The sequence below is a fragment of the Neophocaena asiaeorientalis genome, unplaced genomic scaffold (assembly GCF_003031525.2).
Source record: "Neophocaena asiaeorientalis asiaeorientalis breed wild unplaced genomic scaffold, Neophocaena_asiaeorientalis_V1.1 scaffold133, whole genome shotgun sequence".
In the NCBI taxonomy this organism is placed as follows: Eukaryota; Metazoa; Chordata; class Mammalia; order Artiodactyla; family Phocoenidae; genus Neophocaena; species Neophocaena asiaeorientalis.
The window spans coordinates 1,307,678-1,335,340 of NW_020174429.1; the positions used below are offsets into that span (position 1 = coordinate 1,307,678).

Here is a 27,663-nt window from a genome sequence, read left to right on the forward strand (position 1 = left end):
GACTCCAGGAGGGGACACACACACACACACACACACACACACACACACACACACACACACACTAGCTGTCTGAGGGGCCTGGGAAAATCTGCTTAGATTCAGACCTTATAGAGACGCTCACTCCCACACAAAAGCCAAGAGCCACCAGGGCAAATGCAGTCCAGGACCCAAAGATAAGCTCTATTGCCCAGCTCGTCAGGATCCCAGCCTCACCCTGCCTAGCTTTGCCGTTGACCCCTTCTGGTGGGAAAGACTTTTTCCCAGCAAGCATCCAGGGTCCTGGGAGCAGGGTTCTTGCCCAGTGCCACACCTGGGACAGGGCTGGGCACGCGGTTGGAGCTCAGTAAGTCACAAAACCGTAGAATGGTTGCTAAGATGCCAGAGGAGATGTGGGAGCCAGCTGTGTGCAAAGGACAGGGCAATGCGGCCTCTCACAGTCACCCTGAAAGCCTACTGGTCATTGCTGGCCTCTCTCCTGCGGAGCTGCCTGGGCCTCTCCTCTTTGGCTAAGAAACGGGACCCCACCCACCCCTGATGGTACACTGGCTCTAGAGGGCCTCACATAAAGTACACGCTGTCCCTGCCTTTTGCCAATTTGCATTTCAACAATCCATGTATTCTGCAGTTCCTGAAAATCATTTGTGTAGAACTTTTGGCAGCATTAAGCTCCTTACCTGGGAGTTCCTGCTCATTTCTGGAAATGTTGAAATAAGCAAGGATGCCCTTAAGGGCAGGCAGGGCAGGTTTTCCGGCACCACGCATTGCACCCAGTTGATAAAGGGCAGTGCCCCAAAGAGCCAGCCGGGGCTGGCAGAAGGCTAGTCCGTGTGCAGCTCTGTCAGCTGCTCCTAATCTGAGGAGCTCAGAGCCCTGAAGGGCAGGCACTCTGGGTACATCCTATTACCTGGAAATGTTCCATTTCCAGCCGGTCACTGGCAGTGATTTGTCCTATTGACACGTTGTCACCTCAGGCTGCAATGTGCAGGATAAAACTGGGGCTGGAGGGGCAGAAAGGGTCAGATAAGGGCAAGGTCAGGAGGCGGGGACCCCGAGATTGGGCACCTCGACCAGCTGGAGAGAACCCAGGTCCTCTGGCTACCTCGCCCTGGTGCTGGCAGGAGGAGCAGCCAGTGGTGGGCTGTGGGGCAAGAGTTGAAATCTCTCCCTGAACATCTGTCGTGGAGACCACGTGGCCGGCACTCTAAACCGTGAGGAGAGCATTCTAAACACGTTGTGCTCAACGAGGAAACTAAGCCCCACGGCAGGGCTGGGCCGCACCCAGGGGCACACAGATCTGGGGCTCAGGATCCGTAGGCCACGGCTCTTTCCATACACACTGCAGTTTCATTTCTGATGAATTCTAACCACGGGTCCTTGCATAAGGCTCCCAGGACATCTGTTTAATAATTTATTCTAGAATTTCACTAGGGATCAGCATCAGGAGGTGTCTTTGAAAAGCCTTCATCACTGAAGTGTCTGCACATAAAACGTCCTGTTGAAAGGAAATTAGAAAAAAGAAGAAAGGAAAGGAAATCACAATCAGAGCTGCCTCTCCACCCTCGCCCCACCGCCCAAGCACGAACCAGAAAGGCAAGGCTGTGTGAGCTGCCGATGGCAGCCTTGACCCCAAGCCAGGCGCTCCCTGCGGCCCCCTCCTCAGCTCTGCTGGGTCCGAGGCGCAGAGAGACGGAGGGCCGCTTAGAAGAATGCAGTGAATGTCGGGGGCCTTGGTCAACACCGCGGAGAAGGCTCTTCTGTCGTGTCCTCTGGACGCCCCACGTCAGCAGCCACATTGCGTCCCCTTGCTGGTCTCTGTTCTGTGCTATCGGGCAGGCCTGGGAGGCCCTTTTTAGCCCTGAAAGATGGCTTTTCAGAAAGTGTACATGGACCAGCCCTGCCACTAGCCAGCACAGCTACTCTATGCAAATTAGAGAGCGGTGTTCCTTCCTCTACACGTGCCAAAGCCTCTGCCTGAAATTATCAGAATGCCTCAAATCCATGAGACCGAGAGGACCATCCCGGAGGTGTGCGGAGCTCACGTAAAGCACAGCTGTTCCTCGTTTTAAGCAAATTTCAGACCCAGAAGCTTGAGTTGAATACCCAAGCCATTCATTCATTCCATAGAAAGCCAGACTTTGAGTTTAGAACATTTCCAGCTAAAGGGAACCTTCCTTGGAGAGAAATATCTTAACAGTGGAGAAGGTGAAGTGACCCTTTCTACTTCCTCAGGAGGAAGGAGTCGTGGCCGTCAAATGTTCTAGAATGTTATAGTATTAGTCCTGAAAGGAGCCTTCTGGTCATCTAGCCCAGCTCCTTTCATTTTGCCGCTGGGAAAATTGAAGCCCAGACAGACGTCCCTGCTCTGAGCACAGGGCTGTGCTCCGCCACAGTAAAGAGGAGATGAGGGCTTCCCTGGTGGCGCGGTGATTGAGCGTCCGCCTGCCGATGCAGGGGACACGGGTTCGTGCCCCGGTCCGGGAAGATCCCACATGCCGCGGAGCGGCTAGGCTTGTGAGCCATGGCCGCTGAGCCTGCGCGTCCGGAGCCTGTGCTCCGCAAAGGGAGAGGCCACAACAGTGAGAGGCCCGCGTACCGCAAAAAAAAAAAAAAAGACAGATGAGCTGAATTCTAGAAGCTGTTGTGAGTCAAGGGTCCCCGTACCTGGGAGAGAGAGTCCTGCAGACCAGGAGGGACTGGCTGCAGAGGTGATTTTGCAGAGAAGGAAAGCTGCTGCCAGGTCCCCCAAATTCTTCTGAGCCCTGAGCAGGGCCCTAGTGGAACACCTTGTTCACCTGCTCTGGCTAGAGGTCAGCCACTCAGCACGAAGATTCTGCTCATGGAAATGTTAGTAAGATTTGATCATGTCAATAGTATGTGATTCCTTTTAAGGAATTCATTGCAAAGCCCCTCAGCAAAGTTGGCCATAAGAAGCAGACGTTCGGACAGCAGAATCTTCATAGTGCTGGCCCGTTCACCCCACCCGGCCTGGCCAGGGCATGGTGACTGGTCAGGGACTGCTCACACGAGGGGCGGTTGTCCGTCTCCCACCTGTCCCGATGCGTGCGCACGCACACACACACACAGTATTCTCAACACGCTAAAAATGTTGGGAACAATTCTTTCCAGTACTTGACCTTTAGGGCAGCTCAGTGGCCTCTGGGTCATTATTTTGCTTCAAAGTGCACCCTTCAGGTCAAAACAGAAACATTTGCTTGGCAAGAAAAAAGAAGATGTTCCTTTCTGTGGCCTTTCCTGGCGGCAAGAAAAGGGACATTGTTCCAGCAGGCTGGTGTGTGGTGTGGTCAAGGAAGTGCATCACACCCCCTCAGAGAGGTCTTTTCAGGACACCCCAAAGGGCGGCAACACCGGTGGCTGTCTGCGTGGCTTATGCTGGCCGGTCAGGTTGGGCAGGATGTCCATGCACTGGAGGAGGAAACCTGACCGGTGGAAGATAGAGGGTCAGGCAAACCGATCCAGTGGACAGGGGGCCAGGGAGGAACCTTGCTGGGTCACTGGGGAAACTGGGCAGCGGCACCTCTCTGTGTTGCAAGAAGAGATGACTCAAAGACGTGGGAGCAAAGAATCAAAAGTTAGTCACGAAGAAGAACGTCGTCTTCCTTCAGTCCTAGCATTGGTGGTGTGAAACTGCAGCTCCCTCTCCGGAAAGCTGAAAAGACCTTATTTCCAGGTCTCTGAAATGAGGTGCTGCATCCCCCCTCTCAGTCCTTGCTGCATGTTAGAATCAGTTGAGGAGCTCTTAAAACATACCCATGCCTGGACCCACCACAGACAAATCAGAATCTCTGGGTGGTGGGTCCTGGGCATCAGTCATTTTTACAGCTCCCTGGGTAAATCTAACATGCCACCAGCTAGAGGGTCTGTGCCCTTAGGTATTGAGGATTGATTCCATTTCCCCATCCTGTAAGGTGTTTGCATCATAGAAAAGCAAGGGGTGAGCCAGGACTGGATCCAAACTTATAAAACCTCTGTCTTCTTGATATTAATCACTCAGGCTTGCATAATACTCGTTCATTTTCTGTCTGTCCTGTGAGGATGTAGGAATTCTCCAGAGCAGGGACTGTGTCTTATTTGCAGTTGTATTTCTCACAGATGATGCTCTATCCCCAACTCCCACCCCATCCTTCACCGAAACCAGTCCATTTTAGTCTTAAATGTTTGTAGACTCTCCTCTCCCATCCCTCTGCCATGTCGCTAATTCCTATATTGGCCACTGTCGTGTCTTGACAATTGTGATAGCCTCCCTAAATCCATCCCCTTCGTTACCTCAGCATGATCTAAAGTCCACAGGTCTAGCTACTTTACTACGTGCTTAAGCCTTTCCCTGCCTTCCCATCACACGGAGGATCAAGCTCCCTCTGTGCAAGGCCTCCCCAGTCCAGCTCTCCTTTCAGCCTCGGATCCCACATTGTCCCCACCATGCACTCTATGTAACAGCCATGCTGGACTCATTCTGGGGTCCCGGATGTGGACGGACCAGCCCCCGTCTTCACCTGGCGGACCTGTCATGAGCCCATGCCTGGCATGGGGATTGGCAGTGGTAAGTAGGCCGTGAACAGGTAGTGAACCCCTCACTGCAGCCCTGGTGCACACCACACCATGCACAGGACATCCTCCAGGAGTCAACATGGGGTTCTGCCCCACCCCCTCCAAGCTGGATGACCTAGACCAAGTACCCTGACTTCTCTGTTTCCTCGTATCCAGACTGGGGATAATAAGATCTACGCCCTGCCACTACCATCTCGGAAGTCTGTCGTGGGAATTAAGCACAGTGGTCGCTGAGGAGGGACTTTGAAAACTGTGAGGCCCCAGTCAGATCTAAGGGCTTCCACGAGAGCCTCAGGAAATAGGTGTTGCATATGGCAGCTCCCTGGGGCCCGCTGTGCACGTGCTCCTCGTGAGCAGGGCAGCGTGGAGATGGCGACACCGGCCCGTTCCCTCAGTGTTTTTATAAAGGGAATCGGGTGAAGGAAATGTCTCGGAATAGACAATCTTCCTAAACTCCCCCAAAATAACTTCAGTGGAAACAATTGTGGTAACGTCCACTCTGCAGTTATTGTTTCAGTCCACTGCAATGGGAACAACCTCCCGGCCTCTTCAACTCAACTGGGAATCAGCTGGACTTCCAGGGGCCTGGAAACAAAGGGTTGTGCCCAAGGGCCTCTCTGGGTCTTCGTGGTCCACTGAAGCTGAGGACAATCCCAGGGTCTGTGTACACTCTTGCTCTTCCTCTCGGCTTCCCTTGGGGAGGCTTGTTTGCTAGAGACTTTCATGTTTTCCCATAGGTAACTTTTTGGGGGGCATTACCTAAAGAGTTTATGATGACAATGCCTGAGGCTGTAGCTTTCCCCACGGTTAGATAGCCCGGTGTCCTGGACCTGAGACCTCAGAATGCTCAGTGGCTTTTGCTCACCCCCACCAATCACCTGCCTCCTCCGAAAGGTCTTTCTCAAGCTCCATCCTTTCCCCGGTCACGCGTGCTGCTCTCCCCAGCTCCCTGTCTGGTCTTCCTGCCTCTCTGCTTGCTTCTCTTACTGGTCTGTCTCTTCAAAGACATTGTCCGAGCCCCTCTGCCCAGCCCCCTCTCCTCTCACCTCCCTCCCCAACTCCAGAGGCAACACGCGGCTCTCCACTGGCCCATGAGACAAAATCTGAAGCCCTCTGCAGGGCGTCCAGAGTCTCTGGAATCTTCCCTCACAACCTCGTCCATTTTAGTTATCCACCACCTTCCTGGAAAATTGTTGCCCCCAATTTTCCAGGACAGCCTTATTTTCTTGGCATTTTATCCTTTAAAAACCCTCAGCCTGTTAATTATGTGACTAAATGTGATTTACTTTTCTACTTTTTTTTTTTTTTTTTTTTTTTTTGTTTAAAACCGGGGCACGAACCCGTGTCCCCTGCATCGGCAGGCGGACTCTCAACCACTGCGCCACCAGGGAAGCCCTACTTTTCTGCTTTTATTAAAAAGAAAACAAAAACGTTTTGACCCCTTCTCCTTACTTCTGGCTCACCATGCGTACAGACCAGCTTCCTCCTCGCCTCTGTGCGCTGGGTCCTGCCTACCATCCCTCTGCCTCTAATTCCCCTGTCCTACGGCATCTCTTGTTGCTCCCTTCCTCTAAGAAGTGTTCCCTGGTTACTGTAGGGGGCGGTCTAGAGCTGGTTCTTTTGGAACAGGGTTCCCTGCAGCAGCTTCTTGAACTTCATGTGCAAACAGCACACGGATCCGGTTCACGTGCAGGTTCTGATTCAGTAGGACTGGGGTGAGGCTCGAGTTCCCGCATTCCTAACCAGCTCCCAGCTGATGATGATGTTGTTTTTCCATGGACCACACTTGGAGTAGCGGGACCTTATAACCATGGTTCCCAAATTTTGCCGCACAGTGGCATCCCCAGAGGGTTTTAAAAGATACCCGTGCCCAGTCTTCTACCCTCAGATATCCTGATTTTATTGGCATGGGGCACATCCCAGGCACTGGGATTTTTTTAAATCTCTTCAGGTGATTGTGTGTAGTGAAGTGTGGGAACCACTGCCTTATTACGTGGCGTGAATATGGCTAAGCCCATTGTAAGTTTCATCTGTGCTTACCTTGTCTCCTTCACAGACTATGGTCCTTCTAAGGCAGGACTCAGTGACCTCTTTTTTTTTTTTTCTTTTTGAGGGTTGATTGATTGACTGATGATTGAATATTAGGTCATTAGGGGTTTCTTTTTTTTTGATGATTAACCAGTGTTCCTAGAGCACATATTGCCAGTAGGGAATCATGCTAGATGTCAAGAGGGAAACAAAAATAAGAAGGTCGTGGATCTTGCAAAGCATGGTGAAATCTACACAACGCCAGCCTTGGCGGAGGGTGACTGCCTGGGTGGTGTGATTTCAAGGGTCCTGGACATGTCTCCTTCCCCACCCCCCACCCCCAATCCCCATCCCCGAGGGGAAAAAACAAGCTTTACCTCCCTGGCTCGCTTATTCTAAAAACACTAACGCTGATTTTTTGTTTCCCTTTTGGTCTAAGGCAGTGGTTGTCAACCTGACCATCCTTTAGAATTACCGAGAGAGCTTTAAAATCCCCACTGCCTGGGCTGCGCCCTGACCACGTGCATCAGAACCTCTGGAGTGACACGTGGGCATCAGGAGTTTTACATCTCCCCAGGGCTGTCAATGATACTCCAGGGCTGAGAGCCACCGACCCAGGGTTTTTATTGATTGAAATGTAGATACAATCCATTTATCCTCATCTGGGGGATTGAGTTTGTCAGAGCCTTCCCCGAAAGCAGGTTCTGATAGCAGTAGGGGAGAGAATGTGAGGATGGGCACCCATCAAACACAAGAAATCACCACTGCGTCATGGGAAGGGCCCAGAGAGGGAAGACACACTGCTGCAAAATGCACTTGGCATCCCAACATTTCTCTAGAGCAAGGTTGCCAAGTCATGGCCCGTGGGCCAAATCCAGCCCCCCCCACCCATTTTTATCAATAAAGTTTTATTGGAACACTGCCACGCTTCGATGGCTGCTTCTACAGTACATGGCAGAGCTGAATAGTTGTGACAGAGACCATATGGCCTGCAGAGCCTAAAATAGTTACAACCTGGCTCTTCACAGAAAAAGTTTGCCAACCCCTGCTCTGGAGAGTTGACCCTGCATGTCCTCCCTTGCTGCAGTTTACACATTAACACAAACGCTGGGAATTTAAAAAACCACTTCTTAGACTCTTTGTAATTTTGTGGTTGCTTATAAAGCAGGGCAGAGTGTCCCGATAGATGTGTTGAGAATAAGTCCTAGTTGGGCTAACATATGGCTCTGTGCTCTCAGCCTTGGGGTGACGGGCCTTGGGTGGCCAGTGCTACAGGCTGCCACCCTCTGGCCCCAAGCAGCCTCTTAGGGTTACCCCAGTGGGCCATACAGATGTCGCTGTGCTCCCGATGGGCTGTGAGGTGAGAGGGCCGGGAAGCCCCACGTCAAAACTTGAATCAACCTCAATCAATCAACCTCAAGAGGTTGGACAGACTGAGCTGGGGAGGGACTGCAGGAGGGCAGAAGCTCTGGAGATGGAGAGAGGGAGAGGATTAGCCCTGTGCTTGACCAGAGCCCACGCTTCAAACTCCTGTGTCCAGGATCTCGCGTTCCCCTCCTTTCCTTCTTCAGCCACCACTGTGCCCCTGAAAGTAGGTCAAATCACTGTCTGCTACAGAGGCACGGAGGGAAAGAGGTACCAACTAGGTCATCAGAGCTGCTGGTGCCTGGTGAGCCGGCCGAAACCAATGGCTGCCCAATTTAAGACAACCCATAAAGACTCTTTTATGTGGCAGGGCGTCCTTAATGGCCCACATCCACCCAGCAAAAGGTCAGCCCTGCTTTCTGGGAATGGAACAAGTAATTGAATTTCTGAAATAGTCCATTTCCTGTAGTCAGAGCGAGGTATAACCTGTGTCCTTAAAGGATTCACTTAAAAAATTAATAAGTTGCAGACAATTATTTATTTTACCAAAGATATTTGCCGTAGGACTTATACTCTCCTAGTATAGTTAAAACACAATTCTACACAGAAAATTTTTTGCATGCCGGCAGGTGTTTAGGAACTCATTTCTATCTACTGATTTCCCATCTTTCCTAATTGGAAACTTCCATAAGACCATGTTCCTTAGACTTTATAATTTTTGACAACACACTTGTCAAGGAGGTCCATTATTTTCGCACGATACTGATCATATTAATATTTAGCTTGGAAGTATTGCTTTTAGTGACTTCATTTAGAAAGAGAGAGAGGGAAGAAGCAAGGTACCCCAGCAGAGCCCACTGACGGCCACCCTGTGAATTTATATCTGACGCCGCGCTGGTCTGCAGAGTGAATCCAGGGAAGACCATGAGTAGGCCAGTCCCTTCCATGGCTTGTTGAAAGCCGTGCTCTTGATTCTTTCATACACTTTCTCATTCCATCAGCCAATGCGTGCTGAGTACCTGCTCTGTGATGTCTCTCTGTACAGTCGGTGGCACCTGGGGGTCTATTGCCTGAGACTGCAACCCCCAACTTCTGGATCAGCCCGACAACCATCGGCTGTGGTTGGCGCCAGGTCTCAGATCTGCAGCTCTTACGGGCATTGTGTTACGGTTCCACCCCAAGCCTCTGAGTTAATGTCCCAGCTCTACCACACACTCGCTGTATTTCGTTAGGTCTGCTATTAAATCTGTTTAATCTATTCCATCCTCCTTTTCCTCTCCTGTAGAGAATGGATAATAATAGTACCTCCCTCTCAGGGTTGTGGTGAGGTTTAAATTAGTTAATACCTGTGAAACTCTGAGCTCTGCCTGCCTCCGTAAGTGATAGACGCTGTTATTATCATTATCACAGCTCGCGATCCTCGCAGGTACAGTTTAGGTCCTTCTGTAAGGACCTAAGAAGACTTCTTGAATACCTTCCAGGAAAATGGAGTCGCTCACTCAGTGGAAGGGCGTATATTTCTCAGGCAGGACTGGAGGGGAAGGAGAGACTTCGTGGGCTAGCTTCCCCCCATTGTTGGGCCTGCTCATCCGCATGGGGCTCAGCCCAAGGATGCCCTCACCTTGCCTTTGCCATCTCACTCTTTGTCTTCTTGCCACCCTGAGCTGACCTAGGAGGGAGCCAGTAGAACCTGTTGCAAACAGCCAAGGAGTGTAAAGGCAGGCTTTCCCTCAAGTCCAAGCTATCTCCCACACGCGTTCTCCCCTTCCCCTCCTCCCTGACCATCGATGTCGTCGGACACGTGGAAGATTCTCGCTGTGCATCTACAACACATAAGTTGCTGTTTTGGAGGTGAAACTAAAGGCTCTGACAAGGAAGGTAGGACCCTGAGGCCTCCCACGGGGTCTCCTGGCGTTTGCCTGGGCTGAGGTCACGGCTGTCTTTCAGAATTCCCCTTCACCCCCAGTGCTTTCACCCCAGGCAAAGAGCACAGATCCAGGGCAGAAAGCAGTGACCGCGCCCAGGAGTGGCCATTGAGTGGCATTCCCTGTCACTGCATGGCCCCCACTCATGGTCTGGGCCAGCCTACCTCAAAAGTGCAGGAGAAGCTTTGTCTTGAGTCCTTCAGGAGACCAGGCCTACCTCCTTGGACCCGGTCAACCCCCTGTCCCAGCAGAGTAGAACTCCTGGTCTCAGCTCCCTGGTCTCTGTTACTCGTGTGACCCCTCCAGGCCACATTCCTCCCCTGGTACTACTGACCCCTCTCAGCCTGTCTGGCCTCAGCTCTGAGGACCTAGGGTACACTTAAGCCCTTCTCTCTGTGCGCTGGTCTGGGCACGGGCACTTTCCTCTTGGGTCCAGGGAACTTGTATTCCAGGACTGGCCAGATGTGTTCCTATATGTCATCTCATTTGATTTCCAGAGCCTCGTTTAATCCTCATGACGGAAGCAGGTTTAAGTTCTCCCTTTCAGAGCAGAGGAGGCTGAGGCTCAGCGAGGGGAAGTGAGCAGCCCTCCCGCCTGGCTGGACCTGCCTCTGGCCTTGCACACAGGGATGGCTCGGCAGCAGTGAGACACTTGTCACAAACTAGGGTGCCCGTGGAGTTGATTGGACCCCAAGCATCCACAGTGCTCTTATTCTAGCGCAGGCCAGGCAATGGCCACTGTGGTCCTCGGAGAGCTTTGCAGTGGAACTGGGGACTGGGGGATCCAGATCCTCATACCTTTTCCATTCAGCTGAAGGACAGTTGCAGTCGCTGAGCAATAGGCCTCGTGGTTACAGGTCGAGGGCCCGTGAGGCGATGGAGCATCGTGGCTTCTTGCAACACGGGAGATTTTGCCTGGTTGATGGCCACAGTCTGTAGGCCCCAGGCCCCTTGGGTCTCCCGTGAATGCTGTTGGTCACCAGTGGGTAGAATGGGGATGGGCCACTTCTGGTCCATCCAGGGTTGTCAATCATCTTAACTTTTCATCCAACAAGCAGTTATGGAGGACTGTGGTATCTAAGGCACAGTGGGACCTATGGAAGTGAAGCAAGCATGGCCCGTGAGCCCCCGGAAGTTAACAGCATGGTGGAGGAGGCAAGCTTGCGAGCAGCTACCTAGTCTATTTAGACACCAGGCTGGCGTGCTAAGAAGAGTTTGTCCTATGCGCTCTGTGACCACATGAGTTAATTCACATGGTAATTTGCGTCAGTGTTGTAGGGCAGGGGCGTTTATGCCAACAGCAGAGGCTGGACAGGATTTCAGGGCTGAACAAAAGTGGGGAAGATGTTCCAGGCAGAAGGAAAAGCGGGGATGAGGAATGTGTGTTCGGGGGCGGGGTGGCAGGCACATGGGGGCAGGGAGGAGAGGATGGCCCTAGAGCGACCCCCAGGGCAGGAACCCGGGTCCCCTGGCCCCCTGGCCCCCAGCCCAGTGCTTCTTCTGCTGTGTTTCCATAAATAGAAGTGTAAAGCAGTTCTTGAGCCGGTGGGGAGGGGCAGGGTAGTAATTAAAACTTTTCCTCCACCTAGGGCCCTGAGCTCTGACATAGGGGATGGGGCAGTAAGAGCCTGAAGAATCACTTCCTCCACGTAAGAGACTGGAAAGGCTGTGGTGCAGCCATGAATACTGGTCACCCAGACCCCAGCCCCAGATCTGACCCCTTGGGCCTAGCTGTGCACACTGACCTTCCTGGTCAAGCTGGGGTGAGCACAGAGCCCGAGCTGGGTGACCGTGCAGGGCAACTCGAAGGTCAACATCGTGGGAAACTGCGCCATCCTAAAAAAAAAAGAAAAGAAAAGAAAGAAATTAAGAAAGGTGCAAAACTTACCCCTGAAAAGCTTGGGGATAAAGGGGGCAGCAAGTGCACCGGCTTTCCTGGCCTCTTCTGTTGCGGCAGCTGGGCGGTCCAGCAGACAAGGGCTACCGTTCTGAAACCTCCTGTCGCAGGAAGCAGCCTAGCACAAGCTGAGCAGGGGAGGCCCGGCCACTGGCAAAGGACTCGCTCCCATATGTTCTGGCAGCTTCAGCGTTAGGACGTGAGGGCTGTATGGTTATCGCCAATAAGTGGGCAGTAAACTAATTGTATTGCATTTGTGTCAGCGGCCCAAGGAGGGTAGGATGGTGGCCCAGGATGAGGAGGGTCAGTGAGCAAATGACCCAAAAATCCCATGTTCTCTTTGAAAACAAAACCGAACAAAAACTGGTTATGGGGCTTCCCTCGTGGCGCAGTGGTTGAGAGTCCACCTGCCGATGCAGGGGACACGGGTTCGTGCCCCGGTCCGGGAAGATCCCACATGCCGCGGAGTGGCTGGGATTGAATAAATACCATTAGCAAGAAGGGAAAGGGTTTGGATTACATGAGGACCTGACTTTCATACCAGGACGGCAGTGGTCGCTGCTGAGGTCCATGGCTTAGGCCAACACAGGTGAGCCAGAGGTTCTCCCACCGGTCTTTGCAAAATGAGGAAAATGGTGAGTTCACATTTTGCGTGGGGATTAGGCTCAAATGAAAGGGATCACTTATAAACAAAATTACTCCTGAAATAAAATAAAATTCAAAAATTCAAGAAAAAAAAGATTACTCCTGAAAACCCCTTAAAATGCCCATGAAGTTCAGAATACTTGGTTTTGGAGTAGGTAACATTGCTGTGCAACATTACCTGCGTGTAAATGTATATGTGCGCTCTATTGTAAAGAGTACATGAACCCCGTATAGTAGTTCAATTTTCTTTCTAAGCACATGTCGGTGAATTTGAGTGAGGTAGACAGAGCACCCGACTGAGACTCCGTGTAAAGGGCATCCTACAGGAGGGCGTAGTGACTTTTACACGGAGCTGAAGTTAATCCACGTAAAGGCCCAGCTTTTATTTTAAAGTTTTGTCCTTTGTGAAATGATGGTGGCAGTGGGTGGGATGTCATTAAGCAGAGTAAAAAGTAGCAACTGTCCATTCTGATATTTAAACTTCACTAGTTTATGATATTCACAATGTTGGCTTCAGCCTTGAATCTCTCTCGATCTGTCCACCTGGTTGTTCTAGTTTGGCTCAAATGTCACTCTCTCAGGCCATTTCTGATCCTCCAGTGGAAAGCATTACCCTCTTCATTTCTTTTCCCGGCACACCTGTCTCTTTCTTTTTAGTTGCATCCTGTTGACTGTCACATACCCCTTGTAGAGTGGAAGCCCATATCTGTGGCTTAGTCACCATGGTAGATCAGCTCCTGGCACATTGGAAGCCTCAGTGAGGATGAGCCGGGTGAATGAATGAAAGCATGGTCGGTTCCTCCAGGGGGGACCACGTTTTGCCCTCCTGTCTCTCTAGGGGCTAATGCCGTGCCTGCCCCTGTGGGTTCTCCCTGCTTGTCTCTATCATGGCTCAGCCTCTGTGATACCCTGTGAGCTGTCCGGTGCCCGGAAGCCCCAGCCAGGCTGCCCTGACTCAGTGTTCCACTCAGTATTTCTCTCGAGTTGGGAGCAGCTCACTTTCAGAGGATGCGGCCCCTGCCTTGGGTGTTCAGGGTACGGGGGTGATGTCCTGCCTGGAGTAGGTTCCCAAGAAGGCCTGCCGCTCTGGGAGATAGGCCCTGCCCTTGCCCTTCAGAACCTCCGGAAGGTCCTTCTCTTCTTGCCCCCCTCCTCCTGGGCTCCCGTGATGAGATGAAAGAGGGATAAGCAGTGTCCAGACGGGGCCGGGAGCGGGCAGGGGTAGAATAACTGCATGGAGGAGGCTGAGGTGACAGCAAGCCGCACTTTTGTCCCCTGAGAATGTTCTGGACACAGCTGGGGGGCTCAGGAAGTGGTTGGTTGGTGGACACAGGGTGACCTCATTCTAGCACAGCGTTACTGGGGCTTTGGGCTGCGGCTTCCATCTTGAGGGACGTGGATGGAAAGTTAGGAAGTCTCAGGGGCAGCAGGGGCTCCGGGTGCAGATGGGGGGCCCTTGAGCCTGGGATTTCACAGACTGTGCCCTGAAAAGGAAGAGAGCCATGGGGGCGTGTGCAGAGGATGGGGGGAAGGATGGGCAGTTGGGAAACCTCCTGTGCTACCTGTCCTCATACGTCACATAATCTCATTTAATCCTCCTGATGGTCCGCTGAAATTGGCATAATTCTTTATTATTGCCATTTTATGGAAGAGGAAAATAGAAGCATAAGTAGGGTAGCTATCTATCCAGGCTCCCACAGTAGGTGGCAGTGATGGTATTTAAAACCAAACCAATTGACTCCGATCCCTGCTGGGCAGCCCCGAATCTGCATTGCTTAAAGCACCTGAGGCTGGCTCTGCAAACACTGGGACAGGGGCCCTACTGCTCATAGGTGCTCCTTCGTCAAGGCCTCTTTCCCTGTCCCCCCGTGTCCCTGGACCAGCCAGCTTTGGCCCACCAGTGCAGGGGCAGGAGAACGATGAACCCGTTCACTCACACAAGGCCTTGGAGGCATCCCCCGCACAGTGGAACTCGGCTTGGGATCTCAGCCTCTCTGGTAGAGGTGTTTGGGACAGGGGTCCCTGCCCAGGGCCCACAGAGGCCCTTACACTTACCGTTACCTGACTACTACCAGTTTGTATACTGAGCCACACCAGAGCATGTTCAGGAGAGGCAAGAGCAAAGCCATTAAAACATGTCTTCTAGCAACTTCTGCTGGGGCCCTTGCCTTTCTGGTTCTGCTTCTGTTAACTTCAGAGCCTTCCGGTAGCTCAGAGGGCAGCCTCGGTCATCCCTTCCTCCACGGGTTCCTTGCACCCTGGGTGTCTGCGTGACTTCCCTGAAGTAGTAAAATCACATGTGTATCTGTTCTTCCAGCAGCCTGTGGACTTCTTTGGGACACAGGCAGAGTCTGGTTTTTCTATGTCCGTGACACGCAGTGTGGTCACAGAACGCAGTGGGCATCTTCTAAGCGTTGTAGGGTCATCACTCCTCTTCCAGAATCCATTGTTGCTTCTGTCCCCAAGATGGTCTCTGAACCTCCCCAAGTACATAAAACTCTTCACAAATTGCCTACCTCACAAAGACTCTGCCTCCCTCTTAGAGACCAGAGCACGAATATTACTTTGTCTTCTCTTTTTTTTTTTTTTTTAAAGGAAGAGATCTTCATTTGAATAGACTAGGTTTATTTTTTTTAATTTTTTTATTTTTTTTGCGGTACGCGAGCCTCTCACTGCTGTGGCCTCTCCCGTTGTGAAGCATAGGCTCCCGACACGCAGGCTTAGCGGCTATGGCTCACGGGCCCAGCCACTCTGCGGCATGTGGGATCCCCCCGGACAGGGGCATGAACCCGCGTCCCCTGCATCGGCAGGCGGACTCGCAACCACTGTGCCACCAGGGAAGCCCACTTTGTCTTCTCTTGAGTTTGCTTTATGGGCTTTTCCAGGATCTGGGTCTTACGTCTGTCATGGATACACCATTCAGTTAGAGACTAGAATTCAGGCCACGTGTGTCCAGTCGTGCCCAGGCAACTTTCCCGGAGGCTGCAGAGCAGACCCTGTGTCTTTCCTGTGGCCACTTGTACCTCTTGCCTTTCTAGATCATCTCCCTGCCTCTGGTCTGTAGCAGCAGGAAGCTGTTACCTTTTTCAGGTCTGCAGCCTTCCCAGGACCCCCAGCAAAAGCCGCTTCGTCAACGAAGTGGAGAGCATCTGTCTGCCCCCATTCCATTCTCATGTGGCTGTCCCTGTGTCATCGTGAGCCCAGGGGGCCTGCCTCCAGGACTCCTTCTGGACTCTTGGTCCTGGGCTTGTCACCTGGATGAGGCCCTGAGCCACTTGGTCTCATATGGTGTTCAACACAGAGAGAGTTATAGTCACGCTCCAATAGCCCTCCCTATACACACACACACACACACACACACACACACACACACACACACACACACACACACACACACACACACCCATCATAGGACTACACTGGTTGCAAAAGGGAAACTTTTTTTTAAATTTTTATTTATTTTTTTATACAGCAGGTTCTTATTAGTTATCCATTTTATACACATCAGTGCATACACGTCAATCCCAATCGCCCAGTTCATCACAGCACCACCCCCACCCCCTGCCACTTTCCCCCCTTGGTGTCCATATGTTTGTTCTCTACATCTGTGTCTCTATTTCTGCCCTGCAAACCAGTTCATCTGTACCATTTTCTAGGTTCCACATATACGCATTAATGTATGATATTTGTTTCTCTCTCTCTGACTTACTTTACTCTGTATGACGGTCTCTAGATCCATCCACGTCTCTACAAAAATCTGTAGATTGCTTTGGGTAGTATAGTCGTTTTCACAAAGTTGACTCTTCCAATCCAAGAACATGGTATATCTCTCCATCTGTGTCATCTGACAGTGGTTGAAAAAGCAGCACTTTAGTAATTGTTTCCTTTACATTTTACACAATGTAACAGAAAAACAATTTTCTAAAATTTTTCTATTGGTTTGTAGTCCTGTCCTTTGTACCAATGTTCTAGCTTATTTTTTTCTGTTTACTCAGAAATTATCAAGTCAGTGTCATCCGTATTTGACATTGCTCAGTGGATCGTTTCCTGACATGGCTACCAGCGGGAGAGGGCAGGGACAGTCGTGTTTTGCTTTCCAAGATTTCATGGATATACTAAGAACAACCGTAACAATACCTAAAGTTGTTATCATGCTGAATTATTTAGGACTCTTTGGGTTGCAAGTGACAGAACCCCAACTCAAAATATATTTAAAGATAAAAAGGGTAACTGATTGGCTCATGAAATCAAAGGAAGACAAGCAGTCATGACACAGGAGGCAGGAAAAGCAAGTGTTTTCATCCACATTTTCCACAAGAAGGAGGAGAGGGCTGGGTGAGATAACTGCCCAGTGGTATCCAAGTTTGGCAACAGAGCTGGGGCCCAGGTTGCCTAAAGGCTGTGTGGGTTTATTTGTCAAGATTCTTGGCTGTTACAGTGAGAAACCCAACTTGAAGGAAAAAGGAGGGATGGGCTTTATTAGTTTAGTGCACCCAAGGAAGGCCACATGCCAGCGACCTGGTCTCTGTAACCACGCTACAGTGCAGGCACAGACCCCTGCGTGCTGGATAAATGCTGTGGGCTCGCACCCCAAAGGCTGCCACAGGCAAGATATTCATGTGCAGTAGACCCCACTAAACCCTGGCCAGAGAGCCTCAGTTAGGCTCCGTTTCTGGAAGAATGTCCAGTTCTTGTGTAGCCAGCATCCAGCCTTTCAGAATGGGTGGCGGCTATGTTCACAGTCCAGGGTGTGAGTGGGGGACAGGGGTGGAGACAGCGGGTGATGTTGGTGGCTCAGAGGCAGCCTCTGCATCTCTGCCCCGTCTACCTTTATGTTCGTTTCTATATTGGGACTCCAGCTGAGGTATTGTTCTTAAAAGGGTCTCTGCTGATTAAAAAAAATAAATTAAAAGAAAAGGTAGAAAATCACGGATTTAAACATGGTTTAGCCTCCCGCCTCCCACCTTTCTTTCTGAAACAGGTCGGCTTCTCTGAATAGCTGTGCAGCCTTGAGATTCCAGGAATTTTAGAAACATTACCTGTTTGTTTCAGCTTGGACGTGACCCACACATCCTGCCCACGTGGAGCTTGGTAGGATAACTTCTTAGAAGCTATGAAAAAACATGACCCTAGCAAGAGGAAGGCTCCATGGTCGAAACAAACTCATTGTCAGAGGAGCTGTACTTGGTATTTTTATGGCCCCTTAAGTTGCCAAGTGCTATGTTTCCTTCACACCGTCGGCCCTCGGGATGTCTACCCACGTCGAGCCGGAGACAGGGACCTGGGGAGTCCCAGCTGGCTTGGCCTGAGTCTGTCCTGCCTCTGTGGGGCACCAGCTCCCTGGGATCGCCCAGTGGGCACGGCAGAACCAACATCCAGTTCTTTTGAGTCACGGTTCCTGGGGTCCTCCACTCTGGGCCATCTGGAATTTTCTGGAGAGAAAGAAGTCATCAGTTTCCATGTGTTTCAAAGCATCCTTGGGAGTGACAGGTAGGGCCAATACGCAAGCTTGTGAAGAAGAGGAGAGAGGCTGTGGTTTCCAAGAGACCAGGTGGGGAGTCGGTATCCAGGAGAGATGGGGGCAGACGGGCAGGTCGCTGGAGAGGGTACAGCTGGGGCCACAGGGCTTACCCGTCAGGAGACTGGTGTGTGTGGGAAAAGGCAGCTAATGTGTGGAAAAGAACCAGGCTCCAGGTGTCCTGGCGGTGGAGTCTTGTGATCCTGTGTTTATTTCTGGTTGGAGTCACCTGGAGCACAGCTTTCCACGCCCCGCTTAGAACCTCCCGCTGTTGCCTCACCTGGGCCGGGATCCGCAGCCTTCCCTTCCAGCGCCAGCATTTCCCAGCCGCATCACCTCCTGCTGAAGGCCCGTCCAGGTCTACCGCAGTCTGGGGGTCTTCACACAACAGGAGGAAGGCTCTCTTGTATTTGTGTAACGCACTCTCCCTTTGCAAAGAGCTGGTATGTGAGAAAGAGAGTAGGCCTGTGAGATAGTTAGGCCTGGATGATTTCTATCAGACCCAGGTCCAAGGCCAGTGGTCAGAGGTCACAGGTCACGGGAATGTCAGGAGAATCTCCCTTGGAAGGAAAGTGGGCCTGGGGTTCCATGAAGCTGCCGGCCGTGGGACTGAGCTCTGTGGGGCACTTCTAAACCTCGTCCCGCAAGATTGAAGGGGAACCAGGCAGAGCAGTAGCCAGGGGCCCTGACCCCACCAACCTGGGGAGTGAAGGGCAGGGTAAGCTTGGTGTCACGAGCACCACCCCCTAGAGAGAGGGGAGCGGAGGCCTGCCGAAGGGGCCGTGGCCAGGGTCATCGCAGAGGTCACAGTGAGCACACACAGGCACGCACTCTGCAGGGCAGACGTGGGACGGCATCTGAGCCAGCGCCCAGGGACACCAGCTCTCCATCCTCACGCCTGGTGGGCGGCACCATGGACAGAAATGGGGCCGTCCAACGGTGGCTCCAGTACCGGGCGGAGCTTGCGCTGAGCCACTTCCTCACTTGCTGGGACCCAGAATGCATGGCCCGGCACCATGGGATCAGAGGTGGGGCAGGAGATGCCCTCTCATGCCCCCAGTGGTTCCACCTCCACATCTCTGCCCTGGTACTGCAGGCTGAGTGACATCACAGTTGGGAGCGTGAGCCTTGGAGGCAGCAGGTACAGCCTACTGCCAACTGGTTGGGTGGCCCTGAGGAACTTCCTGGACCTTATTGAGCCCCTCCTTCCTCCTTGGTAAAAACAGGCTGCCAACACGGTGAAATTACCTGGTGAGCACATAACTTTCACAAATGCAACTCCATTTTGGCAAAGGAAATCCAGTTAGAAAAATGACCTTTTTTAAACCACAAATGATTTTGCCTACTCTTCGACCTGTATTCGTCTCGTCTCCTGGCCCGGGAAGGGGGGCGGGGGGGGCGGGGGCAGGGTGCTGCCATAACAAAGTGCCAACATGCTGTTGGCTTAGAACAAGAGCGATTTATTATCTCCTACTTTTGGGTGCTGGAGCCACCATCAACTAGGTGGCTTAAAGCAACAGAGATTTACAGTCTCACAGTTCTAAAGGCTAGAAGTCAGAAGTCAAGGTGTCAGCAGGGCCACGCTCCCTCTGGAGGCTCTAGGGAAGAATCCTTTCTTGCCTCTCCTGGCTTCTGGTGGCTGCCAGCAATCCTCGCTGTTCCTTGGCTTGAAGCTGCCTCCCTCCAAACATAGCTTCCATGTTCACATAGCCTTCTTCCCTCTGTCTCTGTCCAAATTTCCTTCTTCTTATAAGGACACCAGTCATTGGATTTAGGACCACCCTAATTTTGTATGACCTCGTCTTAACTCCATCATATCTGCCAAGATCCTGTTTCCAGATAAGGTCGCATTCACCTGTACCCAGGGTTAAGACTCCAAGTGATCTTTTGGGGGCACACAATTCTACCCACTGTGGGGGTGAAGACACCGCACACGACACTGTGGTCAGGAGCCCCCACCCTGGCCCTCGGAGCACCTGGTGCCTCTGTCTCCTCCTGTAGGGCCAGCGTGTCTCCACACAATCCACCTATGACCCTGGCGTGTGTTGTCCCGCAGGTGGGCGTTGTAACGTACCTTCTTCTTCTCCCTTGTACTCCTGTCAGCCCGTTAGCACTCAGCTCAGGTACCATCCTGGCGAGGGTCTCCCTGACCCTTCTCCAAGCAAAGGTCCTCAGGGCTGCCAGAGGCATCTACACAACGTCTACCGTGACGCATGGCGTGTGTCAGCTCGCTTATTTGTGTTCCCCTGAGCTCCTAGGGCTGGGACTGGGTCTCTTCATTCTGGTATTCCCATCTGATGCACCTGGCACATAGTAGGCCTTGAGAGCTGCTTGGGTAAAGAAGAAACAAGGATGGACAGATGGGTGGATGGATGGCAAGTAGTGGACAGCTCTCCCCTGACCACCGCCACAGCTGCTGCTCTCAGCCCTTCGTCCTGCCTGTTCTGCTCGATAGCATTTTTCATCTTTGATCATATTATCCGTTTGCCATCTCTCTCCTTTCACTAGAATGTGTGCTCTGTAAAAACCAGCATTTTGCCTATTGCTCTTTCACTACTGTGTCTGCAGTGTCTAAGACGACAGTATTTATAGGATGGGTGGTTGGGTGGATGGATGGATGGATGGGTAGATGGGGGAAGGGTGGATGGTGGGGCAGGTGGGGAAGTGTGGAGGGATGGGGGGAGGGGAGCCTGTGGCTCAGTGGACGTGCATCACTCTTACCACAGAGGCAGCAGGTCTCAGCGTCACCCGGCACACACGCCGCCTTGCTCAGCATGCTTACGTTGCCCTCCCTCCCCAGACCCAAGATATGTTTGTTGGTAGCTGTCATCTCAGAGGAGATGCCAGTCTGCGGTCAGCAGCTCTGCCGCAGCTGCCTTTAATCCCCCAGAAATACCTGCCGTCCCAGGTGGTGAGGTATTAGCTTCAGCCTGCCCTGGAATGGGCAGATTTGACGTGACGGGTTTCAGCAACCAGAGCAGTAACACGCTGCCCGTGGTGCCGCATCTCAGACCCGTGCTGACCTCCGGGACGGGAGAGAGAGAGACTGAGAGAGAGAGAGAGAGTGTGTGTTTCACGTGTCCTCTGCCCAAGCTGCACGCAGAAGGAGTATTATCTTCCCTCCCTCCCAGGAGAGGCTTGTTTTATATAATCTACTTGTCTCCCAGGCCCACTTAGTTATTGAAAGTGGTCAGAGGTTAGACAGAGGGGAACTGCAACCAGGTCTCAGAGCTAAAGGGAGAAGGGTTCCCATGCAGAGAGGCAGAGGAAGAGCAGGCAGGGCCTGGGTGGTCCAGGGTGATGCTAGAGGCTCACCTGACTCCGGCTGAGGAAACACACAAACCAGCTGGTAAACCAGAGGCTGGTGGGGCTCTTGTTTATTTGGGGGGAGGGGGGATGCTCGTACCTGGACTGACGTCCAGATGGGGCTCTTTCAAAACATAGAATAGAAGAATTTATTGAGTAAAGAAATAGAGCAAAGACTACTGTATACTCTTTTTTTTAGTTCTGTGACATTTTATTTTATTTCGTATATGTAACATGAGATCCACCCTCTTAAAAATATTTGTTTGGTTTTGTTTTTTTATACTGTATACTCTTAAACGATCATTCTGACAAGCCTGATAAATTTCCCATTCTCCACTCAAAAGGTACATCCTATCTAAAAAGCAGGGAGGGGGTCTCTGGTCTAAAGCCAGAACCCCATCTTCCCTGGCCGGGCCTGGAAATACCAACTCACGTGCCTCTCCAGACTCCTTATTAGTCACTCTCATCGTTGAACGCCTCTTGCCTACACGTGCCACCCTCTCCAGCCCTTTCGTAGGAACCATGTTTTAGGGCAGCTGCTTTCTGTAGAGTAATTGAGTGAGAGGGGGGCAGAGTGTTCACCGTGGCTGGATTTTTTTTTTTTTCAAAACACTTGCTATTGCCTCTACCTGGAATATTTTTCCCGCCTTTTAAAAATTGAGATATAAATTACATGCCATAAAATTCACCCTTTAAAATATATGAGTAAATGGTTTTTAGTATCTTTATGAGATTGAGCAACAATTACCACTGTCCAATTCCAGAATATTTTCATTATCCCCAGAAGAAGCCTGGAGCCCATTGCCAGCCACTCCCTATTCTTTCACTCCCCAGGCGCTGGCAACCTCTCATCTACTTTCCGTCTCTGCAGATTTGCCATTTCTGGACATTTCATAAAAATGAAATCAGGGCTTCCCTGGTGGCGCAGTGGTTGAGAGTCCGCCTGCCGATGCAGGGGACACGGGTTCGTGCCCCGGTCCGGGAAGATCCCACATGCCGCGGAGCGGCTGGGCCCATGAGCCATGGCCGCTGAGCCTGCGCGTCCGGAGCCTGTGCTCCGCAACGGGAGAGACCACGACAGTGAGAGGCCCGCGTACCGCAAAAAAAAACCATATGTGGTCTTTGATAGATTCACCCATGCTGTAGCATGTACCAGAACTCCCTCTCTTTTGATAGCCATGTACTCCTCCATTGTATCCAAACATCAGTTATTGGACATTTGGGTTGTTTCCATTCTTGGCTATTATGAATACTGCTGCTATGAACATTCATGTACAAGCCTCATCTCCCACCAATGGCTTTAAAGCACTTTTGCCAGCCTAGGTCAGCAGCTAATCTGATGACAGATCGTAGCCAAGCACAGAGTTTCTCCTTCTGTCTTCCTCTTTTGGCCTCATATTTGGCCCCAAATGCCCTTGTTTTGGGGGAAGTGTGGGCAGCATCTTGAGTTGTGTGTGTCACATGGTACCACCACCAGCTTGAGTTTGAAGAACTAAGTGGCTAATTGAAGAGGGTCCTCCAGTAAAGCTTGTATAAATACAGTAAAGCTTGTATAAATACATTTTATACAAGACCGTCTGAAAGTTCTACATAAGTGCCCCAGGGAAGGTGGCATTCATTCATGTATTCACCATGGTGCCAGTAGGCTGGGGCCCCAGGTGATCTTGTGGGTGGGACCAGTCCTCTGTAGCACCAGCCTGGGTTATTCCTGGGGACGGAAGACCTTCGAGGTGCAAGGCTTTGTTCTGTCACCTTTGTCACTTTGTTCAGCTGATTTCTGGCCTCCCACTGGGGTCTGCCAGCCTCAGGCCATAGAGAACACAGGCAGAACTCCTCCATCCTTCCCCAGCACACCACCTGGTCACCAGGCTTTCTGCTAATTCCCTCCACCTTCCCTAACCCGAGCTTCCTACACCCTCCTCCCCTGCAAACCAACTCCACTGGACTCTCTGCCAAGACTGGGGGCCCCATGAGGAGAGGGGCCAGAGCAGCCTTGCTTGTCCTGGCGCACTCGGCCCTGAGCAGAATGTCAGGATGATGGGAGAAATCCTGCTGCCGCCCGTGTTGATGATGATGGTGACGACGCCAACGATGGCAGTGACAACACCAGAGAGACTTGCTGAGGTGTGCTGCATACCAGGCACTGTTCTACGTTCTTTACATGCTTATCAACACATTTAACCCTCACAGAGACCCCAGGAGGCTATTATTATCTCCATTTTACAGGTGTGGAAACTGAGGCACATAGAGGTTAGGTCACCTGTTCAAAGTCACATAGCCATCAAGAGAAAGAGCCAGGAGCTGACAGTTCACAGTGTGGCTCCAGATCCCAGGCTTTTAACTACGATGATATTTTATATATGTACATACATATGTAGTAATTTGGAGGCGATAGATGGATGGGCACAGCGGTCAGAGCAGTGGCTTCATTAGAAACCCTGAGGAGTCGCGCATACCCCTGGGCCACAGTGAGTCCTGGCAGAGAGCTAGGACTCCATGCCGAGGCTGGGTCACCAGGGCAGCTCCCCTCTGATGCAGCCGTGTGGCCGGGAGGAGGGAGTGGGCAGGCCAGGATGCGGGTCAGAGCCCAGGACTCCGGGGCCCAGACAGGGGAGGCTGGCACTTTCTGAGCTCGTGGAAGGCCAAGTGTCCCGACAGCTCCCTCGGCCCGGCCTCAGAGCTCAGCTCCCGATCCAGGCTCGGCTTCCTTCCATTGTCTCCACGGGGCACGCCCAGTGTGTTCCTGTGGTGACCTGAGGCCGGAGGGAGGGAAGGGGCCAGCCCGGAGCTGGGTGAGGGTGGGAGAGGGGAAATGAGAGGGGAAGACTTGCTGTTTTTCCTTGTTTGTGTTTTGTATTAAAGAAAGCAAATAATATCCTTTGAGAAAACCATTAAACAAAGCACATCCTAAGGCAGCAGAGGCCCATTGTGCCTGCCCGAGCCAGAACTCATTCATGCCTTCTTGGTCGGATTGTTGGAACCAAGAGACAGGGTGTGAGGGAGGGACTGACAATATAAATAATATAAATTAAATTAAATTAAGTTTGAAACGTGCCCTTCCCTCCCTGGACTCAATAGGAGTCTCAGCCAAGCGTCTGAAAGGCCAAGGTCCCCGTGTCCTCCTGAGCCTGTTGTCCTCCCCGTGCCCGCCCCAGGAAGCACCTCAAGACTGGCCGGGCTGCCCATGTCCAGGGCTGCTTAGCCCCGTGGTTGGGGGCTAAGCCCTGAGAAGGCAGCCCAGCAGGACGCTCCGCTAGGAGCCCAGATACAGAGGGCTGCATGTGCCCTTGCCATGGAGGGGGCCTGGGCTTCTGTCTCCCTGTCTAAAGTGCGTGGGGGGCGGGTGCTAAATGGGCTCTCACTGTGCCCTCTCCAGCACACTGGGCCCTGTCACACCCTCTGACCCTGTGCACACCCAGGGCCTTGTGGGCGGCATGGGGGCCATGCTCAGGCTGTGGACTCTGCATCAGGACCCATACCCAGATGTCCCAGGCCCAAGCCAGGCCTCCAGGCCTAAGACCCTCAACCCCTCCCACCCCATCCCAGCCTGCCCATAATGGAATGGCAGTGCTTTCCCATGTCCCACCAGGACACACTTTTCTGCGGGGAGGGAAATGGTAAGAAGAGAGCTGGCCATCAGCCCAACTTCTGCAAATAATTCCGCCTGTGGCCCGGCATCTGCAAGATCAACCCTGCATTATGAATAGAGGGTCTCTCTCCGACCTTGGTATAAATATATACATAGTTGTCATCATGATGACAATATGCAAAAGACCATCTTTAGGATTTTCCCCAGTTAAAAGTTTAAAAAAGCATTTAGCTATTTGCATGTTTCCTCTAAATATACCCCAGGAGTATAAGTAACAAAGATCTTGGGTAAAAATTGCATGAGGCATCCTGGACTAGTGTATGAGGAGACCTGGGTCCTGGCACATTCCCTCTGCATGACGCTCAGGATTTGCAAGGAGGCTGCATCTCCTTGGTCCTCTCAACAGCTCAGAGAAGATATTAACATTCCCATCGTGTTAGGAAGCTTGACGTTAGAGGGCTAACTTGTCCTCCGTCAGCCAGTGATTCCAGGATCTCATTCTCTGCTGGACCTTGAACTGGCTCATCCACCTCTCTGGACCTGAGTGTTCTCATCTGTAATTTGAGTGACTGGATATGACAAATTCTAGGGACCCCTTTGTGTCCCTACTGTTCTTTGGTTCTGTAATTCCAGCGTTATCACCAGGTGGGAAACTCATTAACTCTGGTGTTTTCCATTTTTCAGCCTGGATTTGGTGGTCAGAGTCTAGCCTTTCCAAACTCTAGATTTTGTTTGGTCATAGGTGTTGTTATAGTTAGTTCAGACCCAGAAGTTCTTTGCTTTCTTCCAGAAGATTTACTGACAATCCTCTCTTCCTCCCCCAAACACACAGGGCTACCACCCGATGCCCCATGAGGTGGAGATTGCTCACACGAAGAAGCTGTTCCGGAGGAGAAGAAATGACCGAAGGTAGGAGACTCTCCGTCGCCAGCTTTGGGTTTTCTCCGCCTCTGCCGGCCCTTCTGGAGCTACAGTCCTGTCCTGTGTTTGGCTTTTCCTGGTCATCAGCCGATGTGGCGAGAGGCGACGTAGACTCAGTGGGCTGGTGACCAGGGGTGGTGGCAGCTGCCCACCTCTTGGTTGGCCCTGGGATTGGATCTATTCAGGAGTCCAGGGCAGGTTTGGCAGTTCAGGAAGAGAAAAGCTCTTTCCACTGACCATGCAGCAACGGTAGCGGTCCTCAGGGGACCAGGACCTGCCGACGTGTGTTTTGAGACACAGCCTCCAGGAGGCTCTGGAGCTCACAGTTCCAGGACTGTCTTTCCTCTGTCCTGTCCTGAGAGCCGTCCCTGGCCCGTGCTGGGTTCTGCTGGGACAGCGACACACAGATCAGCAACTGTATGTGCTGCTTCTCTCGAATGCCTGGGGGGTTGGGGCTCACTTAAACTAAAGCAGAAACCAGGATCTCCCCTGGCATCCAGCAGAGGGCTGGGTGACAGCAAGGGGCCAGAAAAAGTGCCTGGGGTAGCCCTGGATAGGAACAAACAACTGAGGTTGGGCGTCTGGGAGGCTGAGCCTTTGTTTCCTTAAAGGTTGTCTGACAGGCAAAGGTCTTCAAGGTGTATATTCCAAATGGAAGGGTCCAGGTGCAGAGCAGTGTTTTAGTGTGTGGCCATTTGTGCAAAAGCAGGGTTAGAGTGTTTGTTTGTTAGCATGTGCATAAATGATTTCTGGATGGAAATGAGAGAGGGAGCGGGGAGGAAGAGAGAGAAGCGGGGAAGGAAGGGAGGGAGGGACGGAGGGACGGAGGAAGGAAGGCTTCTGCCTGAAGAATTAAAATGAGGTTCTCCTCTACAGGGAATTTCTTCTTAGTTAAAGGTGATGGCTTGTGGTTTTACCTTTAATGAACAGAGCGTGTTCTCAGAGAGCAAAAAAAAAGCCCAGTCAACATGCTTCCTCAGAATACTGGAAACGCCTCTTCTTGTGCAGCTTCCTGGAGACTAGGGCTGCCCAGGGTCCCTGATGCCTCCCTGCACACGCGGGCCCTGAACGAGGCGTGTTGGGTGGTGGCTGCAACTCAGGGTGGATGGAGGACCAGGCCCCCGGAACGTCATCAGCTGGTGGATTTAGTGGAACCAGAATAGCCCCAGGGGACAGTGAGTGTACAGCCATCGGGGAGGAAGGCGGTCCGGGCTTAGAAACCACCAGGCACTTTACGTAGTGGTGTCAAAAGGGGAAACTGAGCAGGGCGAGGTGGACCAAGCCTATTCCTGGCCTGCCCAGAGTGTAGTCGCTGCGCTGTGTGTGCCGCCTTCTTGTTGCGCAGCTTCACAGACGCTAATTCCCCACAGAGAGAAGTAGGGAGCACCCCCTACAGGAGGCATGGGGTTCACAGGGGACTGGGGAGGTGTCCGGAAGAGCAGAGCCTCGCTGTCGCTCCTCCCCTGGCCTGTGGTCCCCAGAGTGTGTGTGGAGGTGCAGGGGGTCCCCGAGCTTCCGTAGGAGAAGTCCCCCTGTGGGCCCAGGCGAGGGCAGGCTGCTCTCAGCGTCCAGATCAGCCGCGCCTCCGCTTGTGGGCCAGGTCACCTCACTCAGCAGGAGCCCCTGGACAGTGCAGGTCTCCGGAAAGCAGCGGCGTGACCCAGGAATGTAGGAAAAGGAGCGTGACATGCAGGCACCGGGAAGCCGGCCTTCCGCTGAGCCTCGCTTGTGTTAACAAATGCCCAGTTAGGTCAGCACACCTCGCAAAGGATGTGGACCCGGGACTGGGTCCAAAGCAAGGCAATAAAGATGATTAAAGGGATGGAAAGTATGTCCTGTGAGGAGAGGCTAACGGGCCAGGGCCAGGGAAGAGGAGGCTGCAGGGAAAGAACGTTCATGCCAG

General features: G+C 52.2%; 1 protein-coding gene across 2 annotated transcripts in view; it reads left to right on the top strand.

Moving 5' to 3' along the window:
- The window catches only part of CTIF (cap binding complex dependent translation initiation factor), a 304,284-nt gene that overhangs the window by 137,014 nt on the left and 139,607 nt on the right, over window positions 1–27,663 (top strand). For both annotated transcript variants that reach the window (XM_024756820.1, XM_024756821.1), the window contains exon 7: window positions 25,672–25,748. In XM_024756820.1, coding sequence (XP_024612588.1) covers window positions 25,672–25,748 — 77 coding nt within the window. The remainder of the gene's footprint in view (window positions 1–25,671; window positions 25,749–27,663) is intronic.